Source organism: Oryctolagus cuniculus, chromosome 7, assembly GCF_051225735.1.
Source record: "Oryctolagus cuniculus isolate XC-2025 breed Fujian yellow rabbit chromosome 7, ASM5122573v1, whole genome shotgun sequence".
NCBI classification, from domain to species: Eukaryota; Metazoa; Chordata; class Mammalia; order Lagomorpha; family Leporidae; genus Oryctolagus; species Oryctolagus cuniculus.
This window is the reverse complement of record NC_142873.1, coordinates 126,129,341-126,153,864: the sequence shown is the minus strand read 5'-3', so window position 1 is coordinate 126,153,864 and position 24,524 is coordinate 126,129,341. Positions and strand designations below refer to the sequence as shown.

The following is a 24,524-nucleotide window of genomic DNA, read 5'->3' as shown; positions in this document are numbered from 1 at the left end:
CTCGGAAGCCCTGTGCTCTACGACTCTGCTTCACCCAGCTCCTCTCATCCTCCCACGGCCTTACCTGCCTCCCCACGAGTTTGTCCTGTTTCTTGCTTGGAGCACCCGCCCCTTCCAACACCTGGCTGCCCTGGTGCCCCCCACCCCAGCTGAGGAGATGGCTGAGACGCGCAGCGCCAGGGGCTCCCTGACTAAATGGAGTGTTGGGGGGGATTTATGTCTGCCTGCTCCCCCCCTACACCCCCGGAAAACGTAGGCCTTATTGGGTTATTATTTTTTAATTAACACTGGTTTAATTAAAAAGAAAGAAACCTTTCTCTGGGCTTGGTGTGCTTGCTGGTGACTTGAGAGGGTGACTTTGGGGGATAGTGGGTGAGCTTTGGATCCTGGGTGGTGTCACAATGCACGCGGCAGGGGTGGGGAATTCTCTTGTGAGCCATCAGACAGAGGTTCAAGAAGTGGATTTAGGAAGAGAGTCAGCTGTAACCCTGTGCATAGTAGGACCAGTCAAATGCGATCCCTGCACTCCTGGCAGAGAGGAGATGGCACATGTGTGGCATCTGAGTAGTGTGGCAGCAGGGGTGCCTGCTATTTGGGATTCCTCCCACCTCCTGCAGAGAAGGTGGCATGGGTCCTGATTCCCTCCCCCATCCCCAACAAGCACAGAGTTAATGTGCCACTCATGGTGCTGGGCACAGTGCATACATCACTGAACCACTGGGTGAAGTTCCTGCCTCCCGGAGTTTCTGCAGCAATGGAGAAAAGACGTTAGTGCAGTTGTTAGTGCTTAGAGCAATGAGATAAACGTTCTACAGCCTTGCCTTCCAAGTGCAGTCTCTGGAGCTACAGCATCCCCTGGGGCGCATTGCAAAGGCAAGCTCTCACACCCCACCTCAGCTCCTGCATTTTAATACAGGGTAGGAAGGCCCCGGGCTCAGGTGGGGGCTCGGGCTACAGGCTTAAAGCTCCCAGTTGTGAGGACTGGGATGGCCACTAGACCACACCACTCCCTCTGAACTTCTGGAGCTGGACACTGCCCCGCCCACTCTGCCCCCCCCCCCCCCACCTTCCCTTGCTTGGGCAGCAGACTGAGCTGACTCATGACTGAACCCAGCACCAAGGACAGAGTCTCGCTGAGGTGTGGGCGGGGAGTTGACCTCTGACCCTGTTCTGCTCCCTGGTGCTCACTTAACCACTAAGCATCAGCCCCTCGCCCATCCCAAAGCTCCCAGTCTGAGCCTGGATTAGGGGTAGAGAAGGACAGGGGAGGAGCCCCGTGTGTCTTGAACTCCATGTGAATGGGATTTGATAGGCGTGCCGGATGCTCCTCTGACAGCTGGCACGGTTTGGAGCTCTGGGGTGGTGACCGAGGGTGAGGAGGTGGAGTGGGCAACCTAAGAAGGTGACAGGCATGCACAGTGCATAGCAGGTGCCCTGGGTAGGACCCCCGCCCCCAGCTATTAACCCCTTTGAGCAAGGGTCAGATTGAATTTGCCCTCCACTTAATACTTGCTGACTGATGGAATGAACAAACGCAAACCCCCAAACCCTTGGCCTGTGGAACAGTGGCTGACTGGGTGGCACTTTGGCGCCTTTTCCATTCTCACCTGAAATCCTCACGGTGTTCTGTGACAAGCTGACAAGAGTTGAGGGGTGGTACTGGAGGTTACTCCCCCACATTCACGTTCAGAAAACTACCCGCCCCTCCCTGGACCCAGCAGGTAGTAGACAGTCCAGCCAGAGTTCTCTAAGAAGCAGAGCTGCACCAACATCAAAATGCCTGTTTTGGAGGTGTTTGGTACAGTGGCCACGACTTCACTTGGGAAGCCTGCATTCCTTATGGAAGTTTGGTTTTGAGTCCCAGCTCCACTTCCCATGCCAGCTTCCTGCGAATGTGCACCGTTGGAGGTGGACTTCGGCGTTCCCGACTTGGGCCTGCTCCAGCGCTGGCTGTTGCAGTCACCTGTAGAGTGAAACACCAGATGGGAACTATCTGCCTTTCAAATAATAAACAAATGGATACAAATTTTGTTTAAATGCCAGCTTAGTTCTGTCCAAATGGGGTTAGAGCCACTCCTGCCTGATAAATTTCTTCCAAATCCAAGAAACTTCCGAGGAAAGGTCGGGCCCTTCTCACTTCCCCGAAGCCACTTCCTGAGTTCTGAATTCCATCCTTGCCACCACCCTGCAGGTCTTGGTCCCCAGGATCATGGAACGCGTGGAGGATGGGGTAGGAAAATATCTGTAGGGAGATACTAGGAAGGTCAGTGCTGAACTGGAACGCCAGGTAGATTGATTTTTAGAATGCCTCCTCAATGTTCCTTTATTTAACAGCATCCTCTGTGTTTGGCTCTGTGCTGGATCCTGCAGCCAGTACAGATACAACACAGTACTCTTTATGCTTTCCAAGGGTTCCTACTCTCCTACAGATCCCAGAATGTCCTAAGAATTTGACAATTTGGCAGATGTTGAAACAAACAAAACGAAAACTTAATCCAACTCTAAATGACCAAGCGCTTTTTATCTAGAAGTGAGATTTTAGCATTATTCTCCCCCCTTTTGGGGAGACGATAATCTGATTGGAAGCTTTAGAAATAAACATACACTTCCCCTCTTTATACTGTGGAAACCTGGACATCGGCTTTGCTTTGCTTTTAGCTGTATGGGATTGACAAAAGTGGAAGTCAGAGAGCAACCACAGGCTGATGGTGGTGCCTTGCCCCACCGTCAGGATCCCTTCTGTGTCCCCTACAGCACCTCCTTTTGATTCATATTTGCTGCTTTGGGTAAATATTCCCATTATTTCCATGCTTGTGTTTCTCTTGAAACAGTGATGATTAACTTCTTCTTCTTCTTTTTTTTTTTTTTTTTTTTGACAGGCAGAGTGGACAGTGAGAGAGAGAGACAGAGAGAAAGGTCTTCCTTTGCCGTTGGTTCACCCTCCAATGGCCGCCGCGGCCAGCGCGCTGCGGCCGGCGCACCGCGCTGATCCGATGGCAGGAGCCAGGAGCCAGGTGCTTTTCCTGGTCTCCCATGGGGTGCAGGGCCCAAGCACCTGGGCCATCCTCCACTGCACTCCCTGGCCACAGCAGAGAGCTGGCCTAGAAGAGGGGCAACCGGGACAGAATCCGGCGCCCCGACCGGGACTAGAACCTGGTGTGCCGGCGCCGATAGGCGGAGGATTAGCCTAGTGAGCCGCGGCGCCAGCCGAAACAGTGATGATTAACTTCTATTATGATATATGATCATTTTCCTTAAAAACTCTTATTTCCTCCCATTTTCACCCAAATCACCAACTTTCCATTAAATTAGATTTTGGTATTTATAATATTCTATAAAAACTGTTATTAGATAAGCTACTAGTGTACTATGATTAAAATTCATTTTTAAAGATTTATTTTTTTATTTGAAAGTCAGAGTTACACAGAGAAGGAGAGGCAGAGAGAGGTCTTCCATCTGCTGGTTCACTCCCCAGTTGGCTGCAACAGCTGGAGCTGAGCCAATCCAAATCCAGGAGCTTCTTCAGAGTCTCCCAGGCGGGTGCAGGGGCCCAAGGACTTGGGCCATCTTCTATTGCTTTCCCAGGCCATAGTAGAGAGAGAGCTGGATCAGAAGTGGAGCAGCCGGGACTTGAACCAGTGCCCATATAGGATGCCGGCACTGCAGGCAGCGGCTTTGCCCAATTCACTACAGTGCTGGTCCCGAAAATTCATTTTTTAAACGCAACTTTTGTTTTTTCCTGGAGTTAATAATGCCTTATGTTTTCCTTTGTTCCATTCCCTTTTTACCTACGGCTAAATCTTCCCATACCTGCCAGTAGCACTGTGGTTCAGTTTTTCATGAGGTCACTTCTCAGGAAATACGGCACTGGGTTTGGTGGCTGTGTTTCCCTTTCTGGGAGCATCCCCTCGGAGTCATCAGCTTCCAGCTCTCACCTGGACAGACGGCTGCACCTCCACTGCGCACGTGGGGAGCTGGAACTTCCTTGTCTGTTGTCCCGGGAGTCCTCTGTTCCCTTCCTGTGAGGATTTCCTGCTCCTGTATTCTGTGTCCTCCTTTTTCTTGGTTTATTCCCATGTTTCAGCTGAGGAAAAGCTTTTGGGAAATTTTGCTCATCTAAAATTGAGATGACTATTTCAGCATGAGAAGCCAAGCAGGCACCCTGACAATGAAGTTGTTGAGTCAGACTTCTATTTGGGAAGTGAGCTGGGGGTGGGAAAGCTGGCAAGGTGGCTGTGTTGTGCAAGTGAGGGGTGGGTGTTGGCAGGAGAGGAGGCAGGGGAGCCATCGAGGGTTCTTCAGAGGAGATGGAGCACTGGGAAGCCTTAGGCAAGGGCTCTCCCTGGCTTGTGGGCGCTTGGGACACAGGAAGGGTGGCTTTGGGCCCACGCTGCTCATTAGCTGGTTTGAGGGCCTCCCGGATCCAGCTCAAAGAAGGAGCCAGCATTACCCCGGCACTTGGATTAGGTGCATAGGAAGGTGACACTTGGATGGAGACTGGGTACGATGACAGCTGTCAGAGCTCTGGGCATCCCCTGGGGAGGCAGGTAAATACCAGGGAAAGAGCAAAGAGCAACATGGGGACCCTCGACTGTGACCCTCCATGTGAAGCAGCTCTCTGGGAAGTCCTAGGAATACGGGGGTAGGGGAAGGAGGATACACAGGAGGCTAATAGGGTCCATTTTAAATGTGTTTTAAAAATTTTCGTTTTATTTGAGACAGAGACATCTTCCATCTGCTGGTTCACTCCTCAAATGCCCACAAAAGCTGGGGCTAAGCCGGGCTGAAGCCAGGAACCCAGAACTCAGTCTGGATCTCTCATATAGGTAGTAGGGATGCAGATACTTGAGTCGTTACCTGCAGCATCCCAGGGTGGATAAAATTAGCAGGAAGCTGGACTCCTAAGTGGAGCTGGGACTCAAACCCAGCATTCTGATAAGGGATGTGGATATCCCAAGTGGTGTTTATTGTCGCTTATTTATTTGAAAAGCAGAGTAATATGGAGAGGGAGGGGGAGTTGGGGAGAGAGAGAAAGGGAGAAATTTTCCAATTTGCTGGTTCACTTTGCATATGGTCACATTGGCTGGGGCTAGGTCAGGCCAAAGCCAGAGGCCTGGAACTCCATCCAGGTCTCTCACATGGATGGCAGAGGCCCAAGCACTTGGGATATCTTCTGTTGCTTTCTAGGGAGCTGGATCAGAAGTGGAGCAGTTAGAACTCTAGTTGGTGCTCATAGGAGATGCCAGCGCTGCATGAGGTAGCTTAACACGTTGTACCTCAACACTGCCCCCCTCAACAAGTGGTGTCTTAACCCCTCTAATGCCTGCCCCAGTGTGATCTACTTTTAAAGGAAAAACATTCTGTGGGCCTCCAACCTGACTTTAACTTACCATAATGTCAGTTTGGGCAGATATAAATTATGAATTTCTCAGGCTTGGTTTCTTGTGTAACTGTAAATGAAAATATTTTATAAACTAAATTCAAACAGAGCAACAAAATAGAAAACTCAAATACGTAACATGAATCAAACATAAAAGAAGATATGGTTTTGCTGAAACAAATTCATTGCGCTGTGTACGGGACCCTGATTTTCTGCAGTCTTTCGAGTTTGGTTGCCTTGAACCACGTAATGACTACATTTATTCACCATTTGAAAAAAAAACTTTTTATTTATTTATTATCACGTTTATTGAGAGAGAGAGAGAGAGAATGTGTCACTTACTGGCTCGCTTCCCAAACATCTGCAACAGCTGGGACTGCAGTGGTCAGGTAGCAGCCAGGTGCCTGGAACCCAATCTCAGTGTCCCATGTCGGAGGCAGGGGTCCAAACACTTGAGCCAGCTGCCTCCAAGGGTGCACATTAGAAGAGGCTGGATTGGAAGCACAGCTGGGACTGGAACCGGGCACTCCTGTATGGATGTGGGCATCCCAAGAGGGCACCTAACAGCTGAACCAAGTGCTCACCCCACTCACCATTTCCTTCCTCTGAACAAAGGCAAGGACTTCTTTATGTAGCGCAAATGCAGCATTTCGCTTATAAAATATACATTTTTTTGCTCCATCTCAGGATTAAAGCAGCATGACTTGAAAAGAAACACAAATGAAGACCTTTAAACATCAGGTCTCTGTTATCAGGGGGTCACCTGGTGACTCAGAATATGTTTAGACGAATGTGCTAAAGATGATTATTGCGGTGAAAACTACATTGATTTTGTTCATGAACTCCTACATGTATAAGAATATATTCTTTGACTATACTTCAAACTAAGCAATGGAAAATTTGTAAATACTCTTTTAAATAAGTAACTTTGGTTAGGAGAAAGCTGACATAACAGACTAGTAATAAATTAAAAGATCAAAACTGTACGTTAAATTAAAACCATAGGATGTAGCCAAACTTGTGCTCAGAGGAAATTTCATAGCCCTAAATATGCCACGGAGATGGAACCAGAGGCCGTGGGGTAGGGTAGGGAAACCAGTTAAAAGCCTGAGGTTTCCAGGCAGGAAAGGATGGTGGCTTGGAGGGGGTGGGGAAAAAAGCAGTCATATGAAACTATAGAAAGAACCAGCCACCGGTTAAAATCCTCCTAATCCACCGTGGCTACAACCTTTCCCATTTGGTCATAGCCTCATGCTGACCCTGAAAATCTGGCATGCCTGATTCAAGGACTAATTAATCTCAGTAGACCAATTAGCACATTAGGGACAGGAGTCCTCCACTGCTCCCACCACAGCGCACCTAGGCCAGCTGCTTTTCCGGGGAATTCTATCAAGCCACCCAGAGACCTATTTCTCTAGCTGTAGAAACTGTCCTGGGACACAGGACACAGCTGTCATCCCATTTATATCTACTCAGCTATCAACATAGAGAATGAAACATATGCAAGAAGACGCTAAGCTCCTCAAGAACGATTCAGCAAACTAAATCTGGTAGTGTTTTAGAGATGCATAAGCCAGTACAGCTTATTCCTGGAATGCAAAGGTGACATTAGAACTGCTATCTCCCGTTTCTAAGCGCTATAGATCATCACCCATATAGATGATGAAACTGGGGATCTCCCAGCTCAGGCTAGAGGGAGACCCCAAAGTATGCCTGACTCCAAAGTTATTCTCCTTCGCCTGGGGAAGAGGCAAGTGGAAGTGCAAGCTTGGCTGGAAGAGGCCCCAGTGCAGCCCTCAGCTCACCGCACACGCCCTCCCTCCCACAGTCCTGACTTCCAAGCCCAGTGACAGGCCTTGGGCTTCCTTTCTCCATGAACCCCTTTTCCACCTTCTCCCTCCCTCTTTCCCTGTACTACGCCAACTGTCTTTCTCAGCCATCAATTTTTGGGGTGACAAAGGCGCCACCTATTGGCCATCTTGTATGTAGGAAAACACTGGAAGGAAGCCCAGATCCATTTGGATCTATCTGGGCTGGTGGGGAGCCTCCGGTGGCTGGTAAGGGCTGGTTCTAGCCGGGAGCTCCCGCATCTGGTGCGCAAGAAGAAGGCTGGCTGCACTTCCCGCCGCCTCTGAGAAGCCCTCCCAAATCTTAAGTCCTAAGTAGCTGCCCCACTGCAGAGGGGCATGGGAGGGGGCTGCGGGTACAGAAAACTCATCTACTCCATACAGGAGAAACAGAGGAAGGGGGCTAGGCTGGGGCAGAAGACCTAGGGTCAAGTCCCAGACCCCGCACGTGGCCACATCCTTTTCTTTCTCTGCCCTTCATTCCTGACTCTTAGGTTGTGCCAGGCCCTGTTCTGCTTCCCAGTGGAGGACTCAGAGGTGAATCAGACACTGCCCCAGCCCAGAGAAGTCCAACACCGGTGGATGACAGTATAGCATGCAGTGTTTTACAGAATGAGGGGGCTCTTAGGCCACCCAGAGGGCATCGGTTTGTGCCTCTGCCCTGCCCTGAGCCTCCGTGTGCTCTGAACGCCAGGGAGAATATGCATTCTCCTCTCTGCCTAGGTGGGGATGGCCTTTGCACCTGCTAAAGCACTGTGATGGCGGGTGAGGCTTTGCCACCTGCCGACTCGGGGCTTCCCAGGCAGGGCCTAGGTCTTCTCTGCTCCACTGTCTCCCTCACAGGCAGCCTGGCCAGCCTGGTCGCTCTGGGGCCTTGGCCAGAGCTGACCATCTGAGGGCTGCACTGGAGCTATAGGGGCAAAGGAGAATTAGAGACCACAGGCCAGGTGGTCTTCACCTGGAGATCAGTCTGTCTCCTTGAGTTGTGCAGGGCAGGGCTCTGGAGGCTTAACAGAGCGAGTTTCTTGGAAGAGGCAGGCTCTGAGTTGGAGTCCTGAAGGAAGGAGGACGAGTGCTGGCTGCTCCAATCCCTGTGAAAAAAACACAATTGCAGGAATAAAGCTTACACTGTTTTATGTCTTCATTTTTCAGTCAATGATATATCTTGGAGCTCTCTGAGATCAATGCATAATGTACTTATCCATTTTCACAGTATACACTCCCAATGTGGTTGGGCCATTATGTGTTGAACCAGTCCCCTGCGGATGGGCACGTACGATGTTTCCAACACACTGACATTCCAAACAGCAATGAGCCCCTGCACACGGCACACCACGTATGTGCAAGTGCAGAAGAAAGATCTTTCTTTAAATATATATTTATTTGAAAGAGAGAGAGAGAGGGAGAGGGAGGGAGGGAGAGAGAGAGAGAGAGAGAGGCTTCCATCTGCTGCTTCACTGCCACAGCAACAGCAGGGGCTGGGCCAGGCGGAAGCCAGGAGCCAGGAGCTCCATCTGGGTCTCCCACATGGGTGGCAGGGACCCAAGCACTTGGGCCAGCTTCCTCTGCCTTCCCAGGTGCACTAGCAAGGAGCTGGATTGGAAACTGAGGCAGCAAGGAGTGGAACTAGCACTCAGACATGGGATGCTGGTGTAGCAGGTGACAGCTTAACCCACTGCATCACTATGCCAGACCCAGCAGGAGAAATTTCTAAAAGTGGATTTCCATGCAGCCTTTGTCAGGACACCAAGCTTCTGGTGTAGCCACACTGGCTCCTTTTGTTTTTGTCCCCTTTTATTTCTCAAAGGGACCCTCGCTGGCCGTGGTCAGAGTCATAGCTGCTCAAACACCACCACCCTCCTCCCCTGGTCGAAGTCTGTCAGCAGGGCCCCTTGCCTCGGTCTCTGGATCTGAAACATCTGGGCACTTGCACTCCTCCCCTGGTAGAGCCTGTACAGCTCGGGCTGTTAATCAGACCAGGGCGATGGTTCCGAATGCCCTGAAGGGCTCCAAGCCCCAGCATCAGTGGTAGGGGCAGGGGATCACTTCCTGGACCAACACTGTTCAGGCCTGGGGCTTCTTGCCCAACACTGCGGAGGCCCCACCCAGGCCATTGATGAGACTTCTTTGTTCTGACCAGAGCATTGCCTCCTAGGATCCGCTCCACTCCCACTTCGGGTTTCCCCATTTCATTGCCTCTAATCCCCCACGAAGGAGTGGCCCCGCTTTGAAGGAAGCAGGGAACAAGGGAAGATCCAATGGAGCCCTCGTGAAGGCGTGCATGCATGTGGCGAATGGGGAGCCAAACCCTGCGGCTGCAAACAGGGCCCTGGGCAGCCTGGGAACCTCTGGGTTGGCCCAGACCCGTGACGTCAGCTTGTGTGGCCGTTGGTGCCATTCGGCACTGGCCTGACTGGGGGGCAGGGAGAATTGTGCCAGCGGGGTCTTCAGGGGCTGGACAGAGCAAGGGCAAGGCCTCAGGGGAACATGATGAACACTGCTGGGAACAGCCGCTGCTCATGTGTGCAGCTGTGGGTGGACACGGCAGGACCCCGCCCCGAGTCTAGGGCCAGGCTGTCCTGCACAGGGCACGCACTCCTCACCTGTCAGCCAGGGAAAGGCCCGGCCATGCCTCAGCTCGCACCGGGAGGCGAGGGCTCAAGCCCACTGCTCCTTTCCAGTTGCAGGGACGATCCCGGCTGGCTGGAGGAAGCATCCTATCACGTCTGGGTGGGGGAGGAAGGCGAGGGTGCTCACGGTGACATCTGCCATAGAGGGCCCTAGCTAGAGCAGGAATCCCGGGAGTCCCATGAGGAGGCGGGCTGAGAACAGGTGCCCTCGCCCCAGTCTCCAACCCAGCAATATAAAGACCTTACAAACGAGGCGGTGGAGACTTAGAGAGATCATCAGGCTGGGACTCATCGGCGACTGGGGGCGTAGTTTGAGTTTAGCTCTAAGACCCGAACTCTCTCTGGTACAACTGGATGCCTGAGACCCCTGCTCCATGATGGCACATCCTGTGCCTGTCACGCCATGTCAGAGGGCTCACTACCATCAAGGTCACCTCTTGCCTCTCCAGGGACTGTCCTGTGGGAAGGTGTTTCTTTTGTGAGGTCACAGAAACCGGCTCTCTTTACAACTTCCTGGCTCCCTTTGGCTTTGGTCTCTGACCCAGGTCAGGCCTGTTTGGAGATGGCAGCTGTGGGGCCAGCACTGTGGCATGGCGGGTAAAACCGCCACCTCCAGTGCCGGCATCCCATATCGAGTCCCGGCTGCTCTACTTCTGAACCAGCTCTCTGCTATGGCCTGGGAAAGCAGTGGAAGATGGCCCAAGTCTTTGGGCCCCTGCACCCACGTGGGAGACCCACAAAAATCTCCTGATCAGCTCAGCTACAGCTGCTGTGGCCAACTGGGGAGTGAACCATCAGATGGAAGACCTCTCTCTCTCTCTCTCTCTCTCTGTGTGTAACTCTTTTAAGTAAATAAATAAATCAAAAAAAAAAAAAGAGAGAGATGGCAGCTGTGTCAACCCTTTACTCTCCAGGCTGACTCAACTACTGACCTCTTGGTGGTCATTTTATTTTATTTGAAAGGCAGAGTGACACACACAGAGAGGGAGAGACAGAAAAATATCTTCCATCTGCTGGTTCACTCCCCAAACAGTTGCACTGGCCAGGGCTGGGCGAGGCTGAAGCCAAGAGCCAGAAACTCCATCTGGGTCTCCCTCGTGGGTGGCAGGGGCCTGAACACTCGGGCCATCTTCCACCACTTTCCCAGGCGCAATGGCAGGTAGCTGGATAGCAAGTAGAGCAGCTGCCAAGACTCCATTATCAGATGCCAGCATCGCAGGCATCAGCTTAACCCACTGTGCCACGGCGCCTGCTCCCATGGGACATTTTCCCATCACTTCCTGTTAAGGTTAGGTTCAGTTGTGAGTGACAGGCTGCCCCTCCAAATCCCACATCAGTGGCTTACACAAGGTCGAAGCTCATTTCCTTTTCACATAAGCCTATGCCGGCAGTTCAGGGTGGTACCGCAGTCTGGTGGTCTCGGGCACCCAGAATCCTTCTCTCTTGTGGCTCTGCTGTTTGTGAAATTTAACTCAAGCTAGTTTAGCAAAAGGGGAGCCTTCTTTCTTTGGAATGCCTACAAAGGCTAAGAGCTCTAGTTTCAGGCAGAACTGGATCCAGGAACTCAGGCGTCTCTAGTTAGGGTGTTTGCCTCTGTGTGTGGGCTTCAGTGTTCCCTGGTGATGACGTGGCCCGAAAGGGGCTGGCCCAGAACCCCATCGTTTAATTAGCGCCAACTCCCAGAGTCCGTGTATCAGAGTATCTGTTCACGTGGAAGCAGTGTCTTGCAGGGCTGAGGTCACTCGCTCCCGCCTGGGACAATCGCTGGGCCCTGGACTTGGAAAGCTAGGTTTGACCCAGCCATGCTACCCCTCTGCTCCTGGGAGTGTGAGGGGGACAGAGACTGGACAGCCCCGTCAGAACGGCTCGGAATAGCAGAGGGGAGGTTTCCTTCAACAGAGAGCTGGGACACCCCAAACTGCACATATGTTCCGCTCACCACGCAAAAGAGATGGAGTTGTGTCTTTACAACAAGTGGGGAGCACCTGGGAGATTTTTCCAGGTCTCAGTCTGGCACTTGCTTTATTTTGCCACAACTATTTTAAAAATGCGATTTTTCTGTTTGAAACACAGAGGAGTGGGGCAGAGACAGAGAGACTCAGAGACAGAGAGAAAGGGGGGGAGGGAGAGAGGGAGAGAGGGAGAGAGGGAGAGGGGAAGAGAGAGAGAGAGAGAGAGAGAGAGAGAGAGAGAGAGAGAGAGAGATTCCCCCATCTGCTGGCTTCACTCCCTAAATGCTCACAACAGCCAGGGGCTAGGAACTCAATCTGAGTCTCCCACATAGGTGGCAGGGACCCAAGTATTTGAGCTATCATCTGCTGCCTCCCAGGCTGTGCATCAGGAGGAAGCTGGAATGGATAGACAGAGAGCACAAAATAGAAACCCAATGCTAGCCAGGGCCAGGGCCAGGGCCCACAGACACAAGGGAAGCAAGTTCTGACCAGGGACAGGGAGCTGACAGAAGAGTACTTCCACTGTCAGGAACACTTCCATGATGATCTGAGCTAGCTCTCTGGGCAGTCTCAGACAAAAACAGAGCTATGCCACATGGTTCACTTATATTTTTTATTCATGCATCCATATAGCTAACATTAGTTGGGCACCTATTGTATGCTGGGCTTTATGCCTGGCAGCAGATATAATGGTTAATAATGGTATGGAACAGGCTGGCGCCACGGCTCACTAGGCTAATCCTCCACCTTGCAGCGCCGGCACACCGGGTTCTAGTCCCGGTCGGGGTGCTGGATTCTGTCCCGGTTGCCCCACTTCCAGGCCAGCTCTCTGCTGTGGCCAGGGAGTGCAGTGGAGGATGGCCCAAGTGCTTGGGCCCTGCACCCCATGGGAGACCAGGAGAAGTACCTGGCTCCTGCCATCGGATCAGCGCGGTGCGCCGGCCGCAGCAGTCATTGGAGGGTGAACCAACGGCAAAGGAAGAACTTTCTCTCTGTCTCTCTCTCTCACTGTCCACTCTGCCTGTCCAAAAAAAAAAAAAATAATGCTATGGAACACATATGGAGCCCTTTAAAACTTTTAGGCACTAGGCAATGAAGTGGGTCCAATTATTACCCTCATTTTGTAGAGAAGGAAAGATGAGCATGAAGACAATACAATTCCCGTTCCCAATGAGCTCCAGCAGCCCACAGAGGACAGGCTGGAAAACAAACCCATTACTTTAGGGGCCCGGGGGTGGGAGCCGTGGGTGTTGCCATGGGAAGCAGCTCATTAGATCTGACTTAAGAAATGGACCAAGAAGGACAAGGCCTGAGTGAGGTAGGGGAGCAGGAGCCATGGGCAAAGGTGAGGTGAGAAAGGATGCACCAGGAACGGAGGTGAGGCTGGACGAGGAGGCAGAGGTGAGGCCCCCGGGTGTCTTCTACAGAAGGTGAAGCAGCCCTCCAAGGGCAGGGCAGGTGTCTCAGGGGGGCAGGTGTCTCAGGGGCCTCCTGCCAAGCACCTTCCCAGCTCCCCCCTCTCGAGTTACAAGCACCGGAAGGCCTCCTATTTTCAGACGCAGGTGCAGATGTGCACTAGCCCCAGAGGCATTTCAGCCTCTCAGCCCCTCAGTGGTGGGGGAGTTGTGGGAGGAGGCTGGTATTTGTGTGTTCCTCACCTTCAGCCCCACCTCCTCCTTAACCTAGGACAGTCAGCCAAGTCCTGGCATTCGGAACCACTCAGAGTATGTTGATTTGGGCAGCAGCTGGGGAAGCAAGTGTCCCGCCTCCCCCACAGCTTTTGCCTCTGCCTTTCTGGCTGTCCCTTACTGGGGCAGAACGTCCCCACCTAGGTCTCCTCCAGCAAAATAAGCCCTGCCCCGAATCCGTGTGAGATGGAGCGGCTGGGGCTGGGACACCTGGTACTAGGGGTCCACTTCCACCACTCTACCCATCTGCTGTGACCTTGGGGAGGTCAGCCCTCTCTGGCTCCGTCTCCCCTTCTGAGAAACAGGCTTTGAAAACCTCCTGTCCCGGTGTGGGGGAAATGACTTCAGACTTCTCCAGGGAGGGAGAGGCGCGTGGGCGGCACACTTGGCATGTGCTCCAAGGGGCTGACGGCGTGTGCCAAGGTCTCTCTGGAGAAAGGTGTGCGCCAAGGTCTCTCTGGAGAAAGGCGAGGCCGGAAGCAGGGCGACTGTGCAGCGTGGTGGGCAACCCCGGGAGTCCAAGGCTCAGAGGAGCTCTGAGCAGGAAGGGGCAAGGTTGGGAGAGAAAGCATCTTTCCGGGGGAGGCAGGATTTGAAGCATGGGCACAGACTGGAAAAGGATGCAAAGGTGAGCGAAGAGGAGACCGGAGATCCCGAGTCCTGACGACTGGGTCCAGGGCGTGGGGCGACCGTGGGCTGAGCCCTGGTCCCCTAGTTCCTGATTCCTTGCGGGGATGCGAGACTCCTCCAGAGGTCGCTGTTCCCCAGGAATCCGGCCCGGGCTCCCGCCGGGCTTCTCGAGGCTTTAGGCGGCTCCTCATCCAGCCCAGAGGACGCCAGAACCCGGCGGTATTTCCCTGCCCTCGCGGGCACGTATGGCCTCGCCAGTTTCCCTGTCTGGGTTAAAGGCGGACGCGCGCTGGTGTGCGTGGGGTACACGCGTAGGGTGCACGGGAGGACCCGGCTGGTGGCCCCAACTCGGAGCCCAGGACAGCCGCCCCTGTGCCGGAGCTGCGGCCGCTGGAGCAAACACGCACAAGCGGCAGGAAGAAGGCCGCCGCGCCCTCCCGCAGCTCCATAACGGAACGTGCTCCTCCCTCTCCCAGCTGGCGTCCCCGGAGACCACCCAGGCGCGCGCGCGCGCTCACTCTCCTTGCGGGCCGGGGTCTCGCTGCCGCCCCAAGTGAGCTTGCAGGCCCCGACCAGGTCTCTCCGCTGCAGGCTCTGGGGGAAGCCGTTGACCTGGATGGCGAGCCTTCCAGGGACGTCCCCGTCATTGCGGTTCTGCAAGCACACGGTGTGACACCCAGAGGCAAGGACAGGACATGCAGAGTGGGCCACACAGGGCCACCGGCGCCCGCAGGGCAGTCGGACACACGGACAGAGAAGCAGACCCTGGGATCAGGGAACGAGGGACCCGCAAGGGCGCACTTCGCCCAGAGGCCCCGCTCCCCTGGCCTGGCCGCTTCGCTGCCCTCCAACGGGAGGCGCCTGCCCTACCACTGTCGCTGCGAACTCCGCGAGTCGGCCAAGGGGCGCCCGCGGCCCGGGGTGTGGGAGCGGCGCTGTTTCCCCTTTCCTGAGCGTGCAGCCCTCTTCCCGCGAAACGGAGTCGGCGGCTCCACAGCTCGCTCCACTCCAACCGCCGCGCTCGGGGCCGCAGGGAGCTCACGCGGGTCCTCCACGTGGTTCGCGCTGGGGTGGGGTAAACGGGACTGTGGGAGGCTGCCCGGCATAGTGAAAGGAGCGGAAGACGAAAACTCCTAGGTGTGGAGGAAGGCAAAGGCGTCCAGGGGTGGGCAGGTGGGTGCATTAGAGAAGATCGCACGGGCTGCAGCCCCTGAATTCCCTGTCCGGGGAACCCGGACGCCCGAGAGCCTTCCCTGCAGGTCGCGCGCTCCAGAGGCTCCCGCCTTGCACCTGGCCCAGTGAGCTGACCACGCTGGAGCCGGCGATGACGGGAGCTGGGACGGGGGCGGAAGGTGTGCGGGCTGCCACTGGTCGCCCCAGAGCTGTGTGTCCCAGAGGGCTTAGGCAGGGTTGGCCCCACCGCACTGGTGGAGGCTGGGCGGTTGGTTGGTTCGTGTAGCAAGATTGCAGCCGTGTGCTGGGTAGTGCCCCGTGCTGCACTCTGGCTTCCCGGGGCAGCCAGGCTGCGCCCATGGGCAGGCTCAGGCATTCACCGAGATCCGGGCCTCGAAAGCCCGCTTCGTTCGTTCAGCCTTGCGACTCTGTGACAAAGTCCCGAGCCAGCCAGGCTGCTCTTGGTCAGTTTCCCAACCGACTTAAAACATCTGCGTGGAGGGCGCTGCCTCTGCCGAGCGGATAACAGCACGTTTACTGGTCTACTGGGGGCTCTCAGAGGGTAACAGGCAACGGAGGCCACCCCCGCTGACAGGCTGGGCAGGAGCATGCAACAGCCGCCCCCTTCCCCAAAGCCTTCCTCCCGATTACTCTGGGCCGCTCTGGGGAGGAGGCCGGGCACTGTGACCCGCAGAGCCTGCAGCCTCGGCTCCTCGCAGGCGCTGTAGGAGTGGGTGCTGGAGCCCAGCTTCCCCCCAGGAGCTACCGACTCACCACAGCTGCACACCCGCCTCAACACTGCAGAGAGGAGGAGGGTGCAGAGGAAGCAAAGGAAAGGAGCCCCAAAGTGGCCTCCCGCCAGCCCCAGTGTGCATCCCCCGGCGTTGTTTAAAACAAGCTGGCCCCGGGGCCTTGGGAGAGATGATGGGGAGGCCACCAGAAACCCCTCGCACCAGGCAGTGGTGCTGCGCCAGCAGGGCCGGCTACTAATTCTGGGCCTGGGGCTTAGCCACCTGCATCCCCTCAAAAGCCTGCCAAGCAACACGATCGCAGGGGTCTCAGTTTCCACTCCTGCGAGCGTGTGTAAAGGGTGATGGATGATCCCTTCACACGGGGCCCAGTCCCAGCCCTGCAGAACACAGCCTGGGCTGCTCAGCTGGACCAGGTCGGAGCAGCGGCTGGAAGAGTGGCTTACCTTGAAGCCAGCTGGAGAGCTGGAGCCTGGGGACCAAGAGTGCTGGCGAGGAAGGCAGTGTGGGCTCCCGTCCAGCATGTCAGAAATGAGGACTCCCCGGAGGGGACACCGGGACACCGGGTGGCAGGGACCATGCTCGCTTTCTCTCCGTAACTCAGACACTAGCGGAGCCGTGCTGGGCTGCAGTTGGTGTGTGGTCCACGGTGTGGGGTGTCTGCGAGCAGGATCCCAGGAGCGTGAGAAAGAGTTCCATGTAGTACCGTGAAAGCCGGAGGGATCCCCGGGATGCCAGACAGCACCCATCTGCCACATGCCACAAGCTCAGGTATGTGTGTGTATGTGGAATCCTGTGGGAAAATTCTCCCCAGTGGAGGACTATCGGCCCTTGTGGTCAGAGGCTGTGGGGGTGGGGGGTGGGGGTCCAGCCACCACCTGCGGGCTCTCAGCTTGGGGTGTGGCCCGCCCCTGCTGTATCTTGTACAAGCAGAGGTAGGGCCTTTCACCCTCTTCTCTGGGCCTCCAAGTTGGATTCACACTAGGCTATTCCACACTGGAATCCATCCACCCTCGTGCCCACCCTGGGCTGCAGGATGTGAATTTCCTCTCACCTGCTCTGGGCGCTGGAGGCGGCTGGCAGAGGCCATGCAACCAGGGCCCGAGCTCCTGGTGGCAGGTGCCATCAGCCCTAACCCCCTAGGGGGCCTGGGCTCTGCAGGGTGCGCTCCCAATGTCCTCTTCCTAAACAGCTCCGAATACAACTAGCTTTAACGCAGTAGTCACGTGGGAGGTGTTTTTACTCTCATTTGTGCAGAGAAGAGGGGAGCAGCGTTTAGGAAACTCCTCCAAGATGAAGGCTAGAGTAAGTAGTGAGGACAAGGGTGCGACCCCACGAGCCTGACTGAGGTTCGGAAGGGAAGGTACCCCAAGGACGCTCACGCAGCCCTGTGACAGCGAGCGCCGCGGGGACTCGGGCCGCGCCGGATCTCTGGCCACTGAGCGGCGCTGTCGGGGCAGCGGCGCCGCAGTTCGCTCGGTTCTCGCCCCCTGGCAAAGCCCGTCGCCCCTTCCACGCTCTAGGCTGAAACGGGCCCAGTCTGGCCTGAAGCCACTCGCGTCGGAGTCCTGGAGGGGACCTTGGGAAGAATGGGTCAAACCGCGTGGGCAGGAACGTGGCTGGCGAGAAAGAGCGCACAGGAGTAACCCTGGGTGCCCACGACCCTGAGCGCTAGAGGGACCCCCGTCTGCGGCTGAGTGCAGGCTTCAGGGCGTGAAGTCTCCGTGGGGCGCCTGCAGGTCCCGCGGCCAGAAAGCGGGGCGGGGGCAGGTCTCAGCAAGGCTGGGGTTGCAGAGAGAGGAAAACGGACCCAGGACACTCACATGCAGAATGTCGACAACGTCACGGAGCGTAAGAGACGCGGTCACAGAGACTGAGACGGGCGGATCCCGGGACTCACAAGGGTCGGAGCCCCGGGTAAACCCCGAGCGCCAGCCCGGCCCGCGTCCGAGACGGCGGCCCCGAGCCGCCTAGAGGCCTCGGGACCGGGACCCGGAGCAGGGGTGCGCGTCGCGGAGTCCCGCTGCGCGGGGATGCCCGGCTGGCCCCGCCCTGGAGGGGAGGCAGGGGCTCGGTGCGAATCTCTCACCTCTCTGAGTGTGCGAGCGCCAAGTTTGCTCCTCTCGACCATTCGGGCGCGTCCGTCCCATGGGCCGGAAACTTCGCAGGCTGCGTAGGGCCCAGCTCTGAGACGTTGGTCCGGGCGTCTCAGGCTCCCGCTCGCGTTCCAAGTGCGCTCCGGCCTTGGTGGCCTGGGCGTCGCCGCGGGAAGAGGCTGTCGCCACTTCTCCGGGCTCCGGGCTGGTTCCTGCGTGAGCCTTCACATCCAAGAGCTGAGCGCACTGAAGGAGGCGGCTCCAGGGAGGTGCGGGAGGTGCGGGAACCACAGGAGGACCCGCCTCCGGCCACCCCAGCACAGCTCCCGCCGCGGCCGCGGTTTGTTCCCGCCGGGCCCCGGCGCTCAGGCACTCGGCGCCCGCCCCGCCCCTCCCCACCCCGCCCCGCCCCAGGAGCTCCGCCCCGGCCCGCGGCTCTTCCGCCTTAGGCAGCCGCTAGGCGGGAGGGACTAACCCCCCACTCCCACCCGGGGCACGGGGAGCTGAGACCCGTCAGGGTAAGGCGAGGCCCTCGGCTCCTTCCGCCCGCGCCCCGGGTGCAGGTTCCAGAGGCGGCTCCCGGGACTGCGCAGGGGGAGCCGCGCGGGCTGGCTACGCACCGGGCCGCGGGAGCCGCCCGGCTGGGCCACCAGGGGGCGCTGCGGAGCTGGGGGACACCCCTCCCTGCCCGCCTCAGTCCCCCGCCCCCTCCCCGCCCGCGCGCAAAACACTCTCGCCCCAGAGGCAGCGCGGCCGAGCCCGAGCCGCGGCCGGAGCGGAGCCGGAGAGCGGCGGCGGCGGCGGCACCATGACCCTGGGCAGCTGCTGCTGCGAGATCATGTCCTCCGAGAGCTCCCCGGCCGCGCTGTCCGAGGCCGACGCAGACATAGACGTGGTGGGCGGCGGCGGCGGCGGCGGGGGGGAGCTCTCAGCCCGCTCCGGGCCCCGCGCCCCCCGGGACGTGCTCCCCCACGGCCACAAGCCTCCCCCGGAGGAAGCCGAGGCAGACGTCGCGGAGGACGAGGAGGAGTCGGGTGGCTACTCGGACGGCGAGCCCCGCGCTCTAGCGCCCCGGGGGGCGGCGGCCGCCGCTGGAAGCCCAGGGCCGGGCGCGGCGGCGGCGGCGGCGGCGACGGCGGCCCGGGGCGCGGCGGGGCCCGGGCCGGGACCGCCGCCGTCGGGGGGCGCGGCGACGCGGAGCCCGCTGGTGAAGCCGCCCTACTCGTACATCGCGCTCATCACCATGGCCATCCTGCAGAGCCCCAAGAAGCGGCTGACGCTGAGCGAGATCTGCGAGTTCATCAGCGGCCGCTTCCCCTACTACCGGGAGAAGTTCCCCGCCTGGCAGAACAGCATCCGCCACAACCTCTCGCTCAACGACTGCTTCGTCAAGATCCCCCGCGAGCCGGGCAACCCGGGCAAGGGCAACTACTGGACGCTCGACCCGGAGTCGGCCGACATGTTCGACAACGGCAGCTTCCTGCGGCGCCGCAAGCGCTTCAAGCGGCAGCCGCTGCCACCGCCGCACCCACACCCGCACCCGCACCCCGAGCTGCTGCTGCGTGGCGGGGCCGCCGCGGCGGGCGACCCCGGCGCCTTCCTGCCGGGCTTCGCCGCCTACGGCGCCTACGGCTATGGCTACGGGCTGGCACTCCCAGCCTACGGCGCGCCGCCCCCGGGGCCAGCCCCGCACCCGCACCCGCACGCCTTCGCTTTCGCCGCGGCCGCCCCGTGCCAGCTGTCGGTCCCCGCGGGCCGCGCCGCCGCTGCGCCTCCACCCGGACCTCCGACAGCCTCGGTGTTCGCGGGCGCGGCCTCGGCTCCGGCCCCCGCGCCCGCCCCGGGGTCGGGCCCCGGCCCCGCAGGCCTGCCCGCTTTTCTGGGCGCGGAGCTGGGCTGCGCTAAAGCCTTCTACCCCGCGTCCCTAAGCCCTCCCGCCGCCGGCACCGCGGCGGGCCTATCCTCCGCACTCCTGCGCCAGGGCCTCAAGACGGACGCGGGCGGTGCGGGCGGCGCGGGCGCAGGAGCCGGGCAGAGGCCTTCCTTCTCCATAGACCATATCATGGGCCACGGTGGCGGCGGGGCAGCGCCCCCGGGAGGCGGCGAGGGCTCCCCGGTGTCGCCGTTCGCGGCCGCCGCGGGTCCCGGGGGCCCAGCCCAGGTCCTGGCCATGCTGACTGCCCCGGCCTTGGCTCCGGTGGCCGGCCACATCCGCCTCTCGCACCCCGGGGACGCGCTCCTGTCCTCAGCGCCCCCGTTCACCGGCAAAGTCGCCGGCCTCAGTGGCTGCCACTTCTGACCGCGGCGGGCTCCGGGCCAGGTAGGCCCGCACTCCTCAGCCCCTCCCTGGAGCTCCTGCGGTCCCAGCGGAACTCAGGGAGTCTTATTTATGAAGGGTCCCCGGGCCAGGGGGCAGCACGCGCGACCTGGCACTCGACGCTGCACGCTCAGAGCTTCGCCGAGCGCTGGGGCCACGCGGGCGCCACGCCGAGGCCGCGGCCACCGTGCCACTGCGGTGTGAGCAGGGCAAGCGGGGAGCCTGAGCTTCCCTCGCTCCGAGCCTCGCCGCCGCCGGGGCCCGCGGGCCCGCCAGAAGCAGCCACCTCGCCGGGAGGGAGCTCTCCCCTTCTGCTCGCCCTGCGTCCTGAAAGCTCAACTTTCAGACCCTGCCTGTCCGGTTTTATAATTTAAAGACGTCTAGTTCGGCTCCGTGCTTAAGAGAAAAATTCAACTTTTTTTTTCTTGCTGTTCTCCAAGGAAGTTCGCTCTCTCTGAAGCCCAAAGCAGTGTCTACACCAGCGAAGCTGAACGCAGAGGTGAAGCAGGGGTCTGCACAATCCCGGCAGGAACCCAGAGCCCAGCCCACTGAGGAAAATCCTTTCTCTTTTGTTCGGGTGCTTTTTAGAGGAACTTGCCCCTTCCCGGTGGCCGGCTGGGTCCAGCCATCCAGGGCCGGCGGCTCTCTCCCGGCGTCCTGCTCGGGCCCAGGCCCTGCCGTATTTATTGTAGCTAAAGGCAATGAGGATGGGTGGGAGAGGTGGGTGGCAGGGGGTCCTGTAATTACTGTAAATACCTGTACAGCCAGCTGCTCTCTGCCTTCCCTGTCCACTGGCTGTGCATCGATTTAGACTTCTCCACTCCAAGGAGATTGTGAAATCGTCTGATGGTTTGTGTGGAAGAAAAGAAAAATCTGATTCCCACCCCCACCCCCCAGACTTCCCATTGGTGTCAATTGAATAAATGTCTGTGAACCTCCGCAGTCACCAGCTGTGTGCTTGCTGCCCTCGCTGCTCCCGGGCGGCTCTCCTGGAAGACCCCAGGCTCCCAGCAGAGGGGGAGTGCGGCGCAGGCCGCTGGGAGGCCCAGGCAGATGGAGGAGGGCTGGGGCTCATCAGATCTCTGGGGGGCCCTGTGGCCTTGGCCTTCAGGTGCTGGTGGGGCCAGGTCACTGGGAAGGCTGTGACCCGTGTAGCAGTTTCATTTTCACTCTGGTCCTGGAAGGGATATTTTGCCTGAGCTTGGGCAGGATTCTGTTCCAGATGCACCTGAGGCTTCTCTTCTCTGTCTGGTTGAGCTCTGAGGCTGGCCTGGGCAGATCTGGGTTTGAAGGGCTCTTGAACACTGTGCTTGCTAGAGGTGGTCGGAGGTGAAGCCGTCTTGTTGCCTGTTCTCTGGGTTTCTGTGTGCAGGGCTTTTTATGCAGCTGCTGGTTTGTTCTTGTGTTTGAGTCAGCACGAATCCTTGCTTTTCGACTTTCTTCCTGTATCGTAGCACACCTGCGTTTTTATTTCTCTGTGCACGTGCTTGGAACTCTCCATCGCTGTCTGTCTCGGAGGGGACAGAGATTTCTCTGACCGCTGGGGGGGGGCCTCTGGAAGTCCCCTGCCCCCACATGTGGAGGGAAGGGCATGAACTGGGCTCTGGGAAACCTCCCTCCGGCCCGAGAGGAGTGCAGGTGTACAGTGGCTGCCGGTGAGGTCTCACTCTGCTGGGAGACACCACCCAGTCCCTGGAGCTGTGCTCCTCACTGGAAAACTGCTCGGGTGCACGTCCATTGTCCTGGTTGGAGCCTGCACCAGCCTGTGGAGCCTCCCCGCTCTGCCTGTGCCCTGTCTCCCAGGGGCCAGACCTGCTGTTTTGGGGTGAAGGTGCTGCTTTGGGGGAAGCAAACATGGTTGCTTAGTTCTCTCTCTCTGCGTGCCACCGAGGTCATAGGAGAGCAGAAGCGTGGAGGTGCAGGGTGAGGCAGTTCAGCCTCCAGCACCTGTGGAGAGCAAGGCTTGAAAGACGGAGTGACACACGGGGAAGGGGGCAGAGACCCAGGTGCAGAGAGCTTGCTGGGCGGGCAGAGAAGCCCCTCGGGCCTCTCACACCGGGACGTCAGTGGCTAGCGGGCTGTAGGAAGGAAGGACTCGGTTGAGGACAGAGGCCTGTGCAGGAAGAGGACCCGAATCGGGATGAGGCTGGGGAGAAGGCACTGGAGCTGGGGTAGGCTTGTTGGGGCTACAGAGTCTCTCATCCTCTTCCCCCAGGGGAGAGAGCTGAGGTTGGAGGTGCACTAGGAAATGCAGTTCCCCTGCCAGAGGAGGGGTGCCCCTGTCCTCCATCTTGTTGAGAGAGCAGGAGTGGAGGGAGGTCGAAGGCAGGGGGCCACCTTCCCACCATTGTGTCCAGTGGTCCAGGTGGGGTTAGGTTCAAAGGTGAGGGGTGGCGAGTGTCTACTGGCGCCAGTGGCTGCTTGCCTGAAGTCCTGGCTCTGAGTTAGATTTCGTTTCTTGTTGGAGGAAGACTGGAGGTAACCATGTTGACGTGGGCGTGTGCACAGGGGTGCTGGCCATAAAGCCTTTTGCAGCTTTGTGACCTCAGTTAACCGTGCAAATGTCACTCCTAGACCTTAGGTTGGAGCTTTACGTAAAAGATCGACCGTTTGGAGAAAAGATGGATCATTTCTCTGCAGAAGAGAGCGAATGAAGTCAGCCAGGATTCCTATCTGATAGTGGGCAGACAAGATACTTGCACAATTGCTGTGTGCTGCGTGGGCTTCTCACTGTGCCTGTGAAGATGTGTGTGCGTGCACGTTCCGCGTGCGAATGCATCTGAACACACTGCTTGGCATCTGCCTGTGTGTGTTGGAGGATGCGTACCAGGGCAAGATAGAAAAAAGAGGACTGGGGAAAGAGTGAGAGCCCCTCTCACAGGGGCTTCTAGGGGTTTCAGGAGCCCAGATCCACGACTCGGACCCCAATGTCTCAGTGGTTCCAGAAGGTCAGAACCGAGCCAGAGACGATCACAGCTGGGGAGGGGGGGTGGTCAGAGAGAAGCTGTTAATGCCCAAAGGCTTCAACAAAAGTACGGGGGAAGAGAGTTACTGAGGGAGCCCCAGAGGCTGCAGGGACAAGGGCAGGGAGAAGGGATGGCGTTTGACATTCTTAACTTCCTAAGGTTGTCCTCCAGGGGAACCTCTTAGGAAAGGGTAGAGTCTCCCTGGCTGCCCCACCCCCTTCTAGACTGGAGGGGCTCAGGGTTTGTGCGTAGAGGACTCGGTGCTAAGTTTAAGGGGGCTCACTCCTTAAGGGAGCCCATCCTCCTGGGGAGAAACTGGGCCATCCCCTCTGAGCTCCCGTGGAGGCAGCGGAGTTTCTGCCCAAGCAAGCCCCAACAATCGGTAGCAATAATCAGAAACTACCCAGGGCACACCTTCATCTCCGAGGTGAGAAAGAAAGAAAGAAAAAAAAGGGCAAGAAATCGGTCCGGGGCTCCGAGAGTGCTGCTCAGAGCGGGCAGTTTAAAGGGGAAGAAAATTGGCGAATTTCGCTGGTCAATTTCACTTCATTTCGTTCAATTTCGTTCAATTTCATTCCTTTTCATCCGGCGCCGGGAGGCCCGAGGCCACAGGAGGGGGAGGGAGCCTTTCCGGGAAGAATTCCCCGATCTCGAGGATTTACTCCACGGCTGAGGACAATCGCGGTGCTCCAACCGTGACGTGCGTTTTGCAGCCGTGGCCAGGGGCAGACATTTTATTTTATGGAAGGGCATTCGGTTGGGGTGACGGAAGCACCTCGGTGCGCCTCTCCGCGCTCGTCTCGTGCAGCCCAATTAAAGCGGTTAATTCTTTTCACCGCCTATTCCTCCACATCTTTCTTTCTTTCTCCAGGGGCTCCCCGGACCACCCAGGAGCCGGAGTTGAGATGGGGGCGGACACTTCCCCTCCGTATCCAATTTGTGCTCGCCACCGCGGGTGCGTCTTCGTGGTTACAAAGCGCTCCCCCCTCCAGGCTTTTTTTCCCCCTTTTCAAAAACACTTCTTTCTCCCCCACCCCTTCAACCAGCAGCCCTCCCAGGCCCACCCCTGCTCGCTCTCCGCTCCGGTTTATTTAAA

The 24,524-nt window shown here is 57.8% G+C and overlaps 1 protein-coding gene and 1 long non-coding RNA gene across 8 annotated transcripts; one reads left to right on the top strand and one right to left on the bottom strand.

The window, feature by feature from the left end:
- Nucleotides 1–640: 640 nt before the first annotated feature.
- Nucleotides 641–18,532, bottom strand: LOC103350193 (uncharacterized). 7 transcript variants are annotated; one of them, XR_518272.4, is made up of 5 exons: nt 18,139–18,532; nt 16,496–16,709; nt 8,186–8,318; nt 5,391–5,450; nt 3,384–4,116 (listed from the first exon to the last, which is right to left on the bottom strand). It is a non-coding gene; the product is annotated as an uncharacterized LOC103350193 (long non-coding RNA). The 7 variants fall into 7 exon arrangements; XR_016237364.1 differs by lacking the exon at nt 3,384–4,116 and adding an exon at nt 4,959–5,191; XR_016237362.1 differs by lacking the exons at nt 3,384–4,116; nt 16,496–16,709 and adding an exon at nt 641–746 and having other exon boundaries at nt 18,139–18,516.
- Nucleotides 18,533–18,605: 73 nt separating this feature from the next.
- Nucleotides 18,606–21,401, top strand: FOXD2 (forkhead box D2). Its single transcript, XM_089337370.1, has one exon. The coding sequence runs from the start codon at nt 18,954–18,956 to the stop codon at nt 20,442–20,444; it is 1,491 nt and encodes a 496-aa protein (XP_089193496.1). The 5' UTR covers nt 18,606–18,953; the 3' UTR covers nt 20,445–21,401.
- Nucleotides 21,402–24,524: the final 3,123 nt, after the last annotated feature.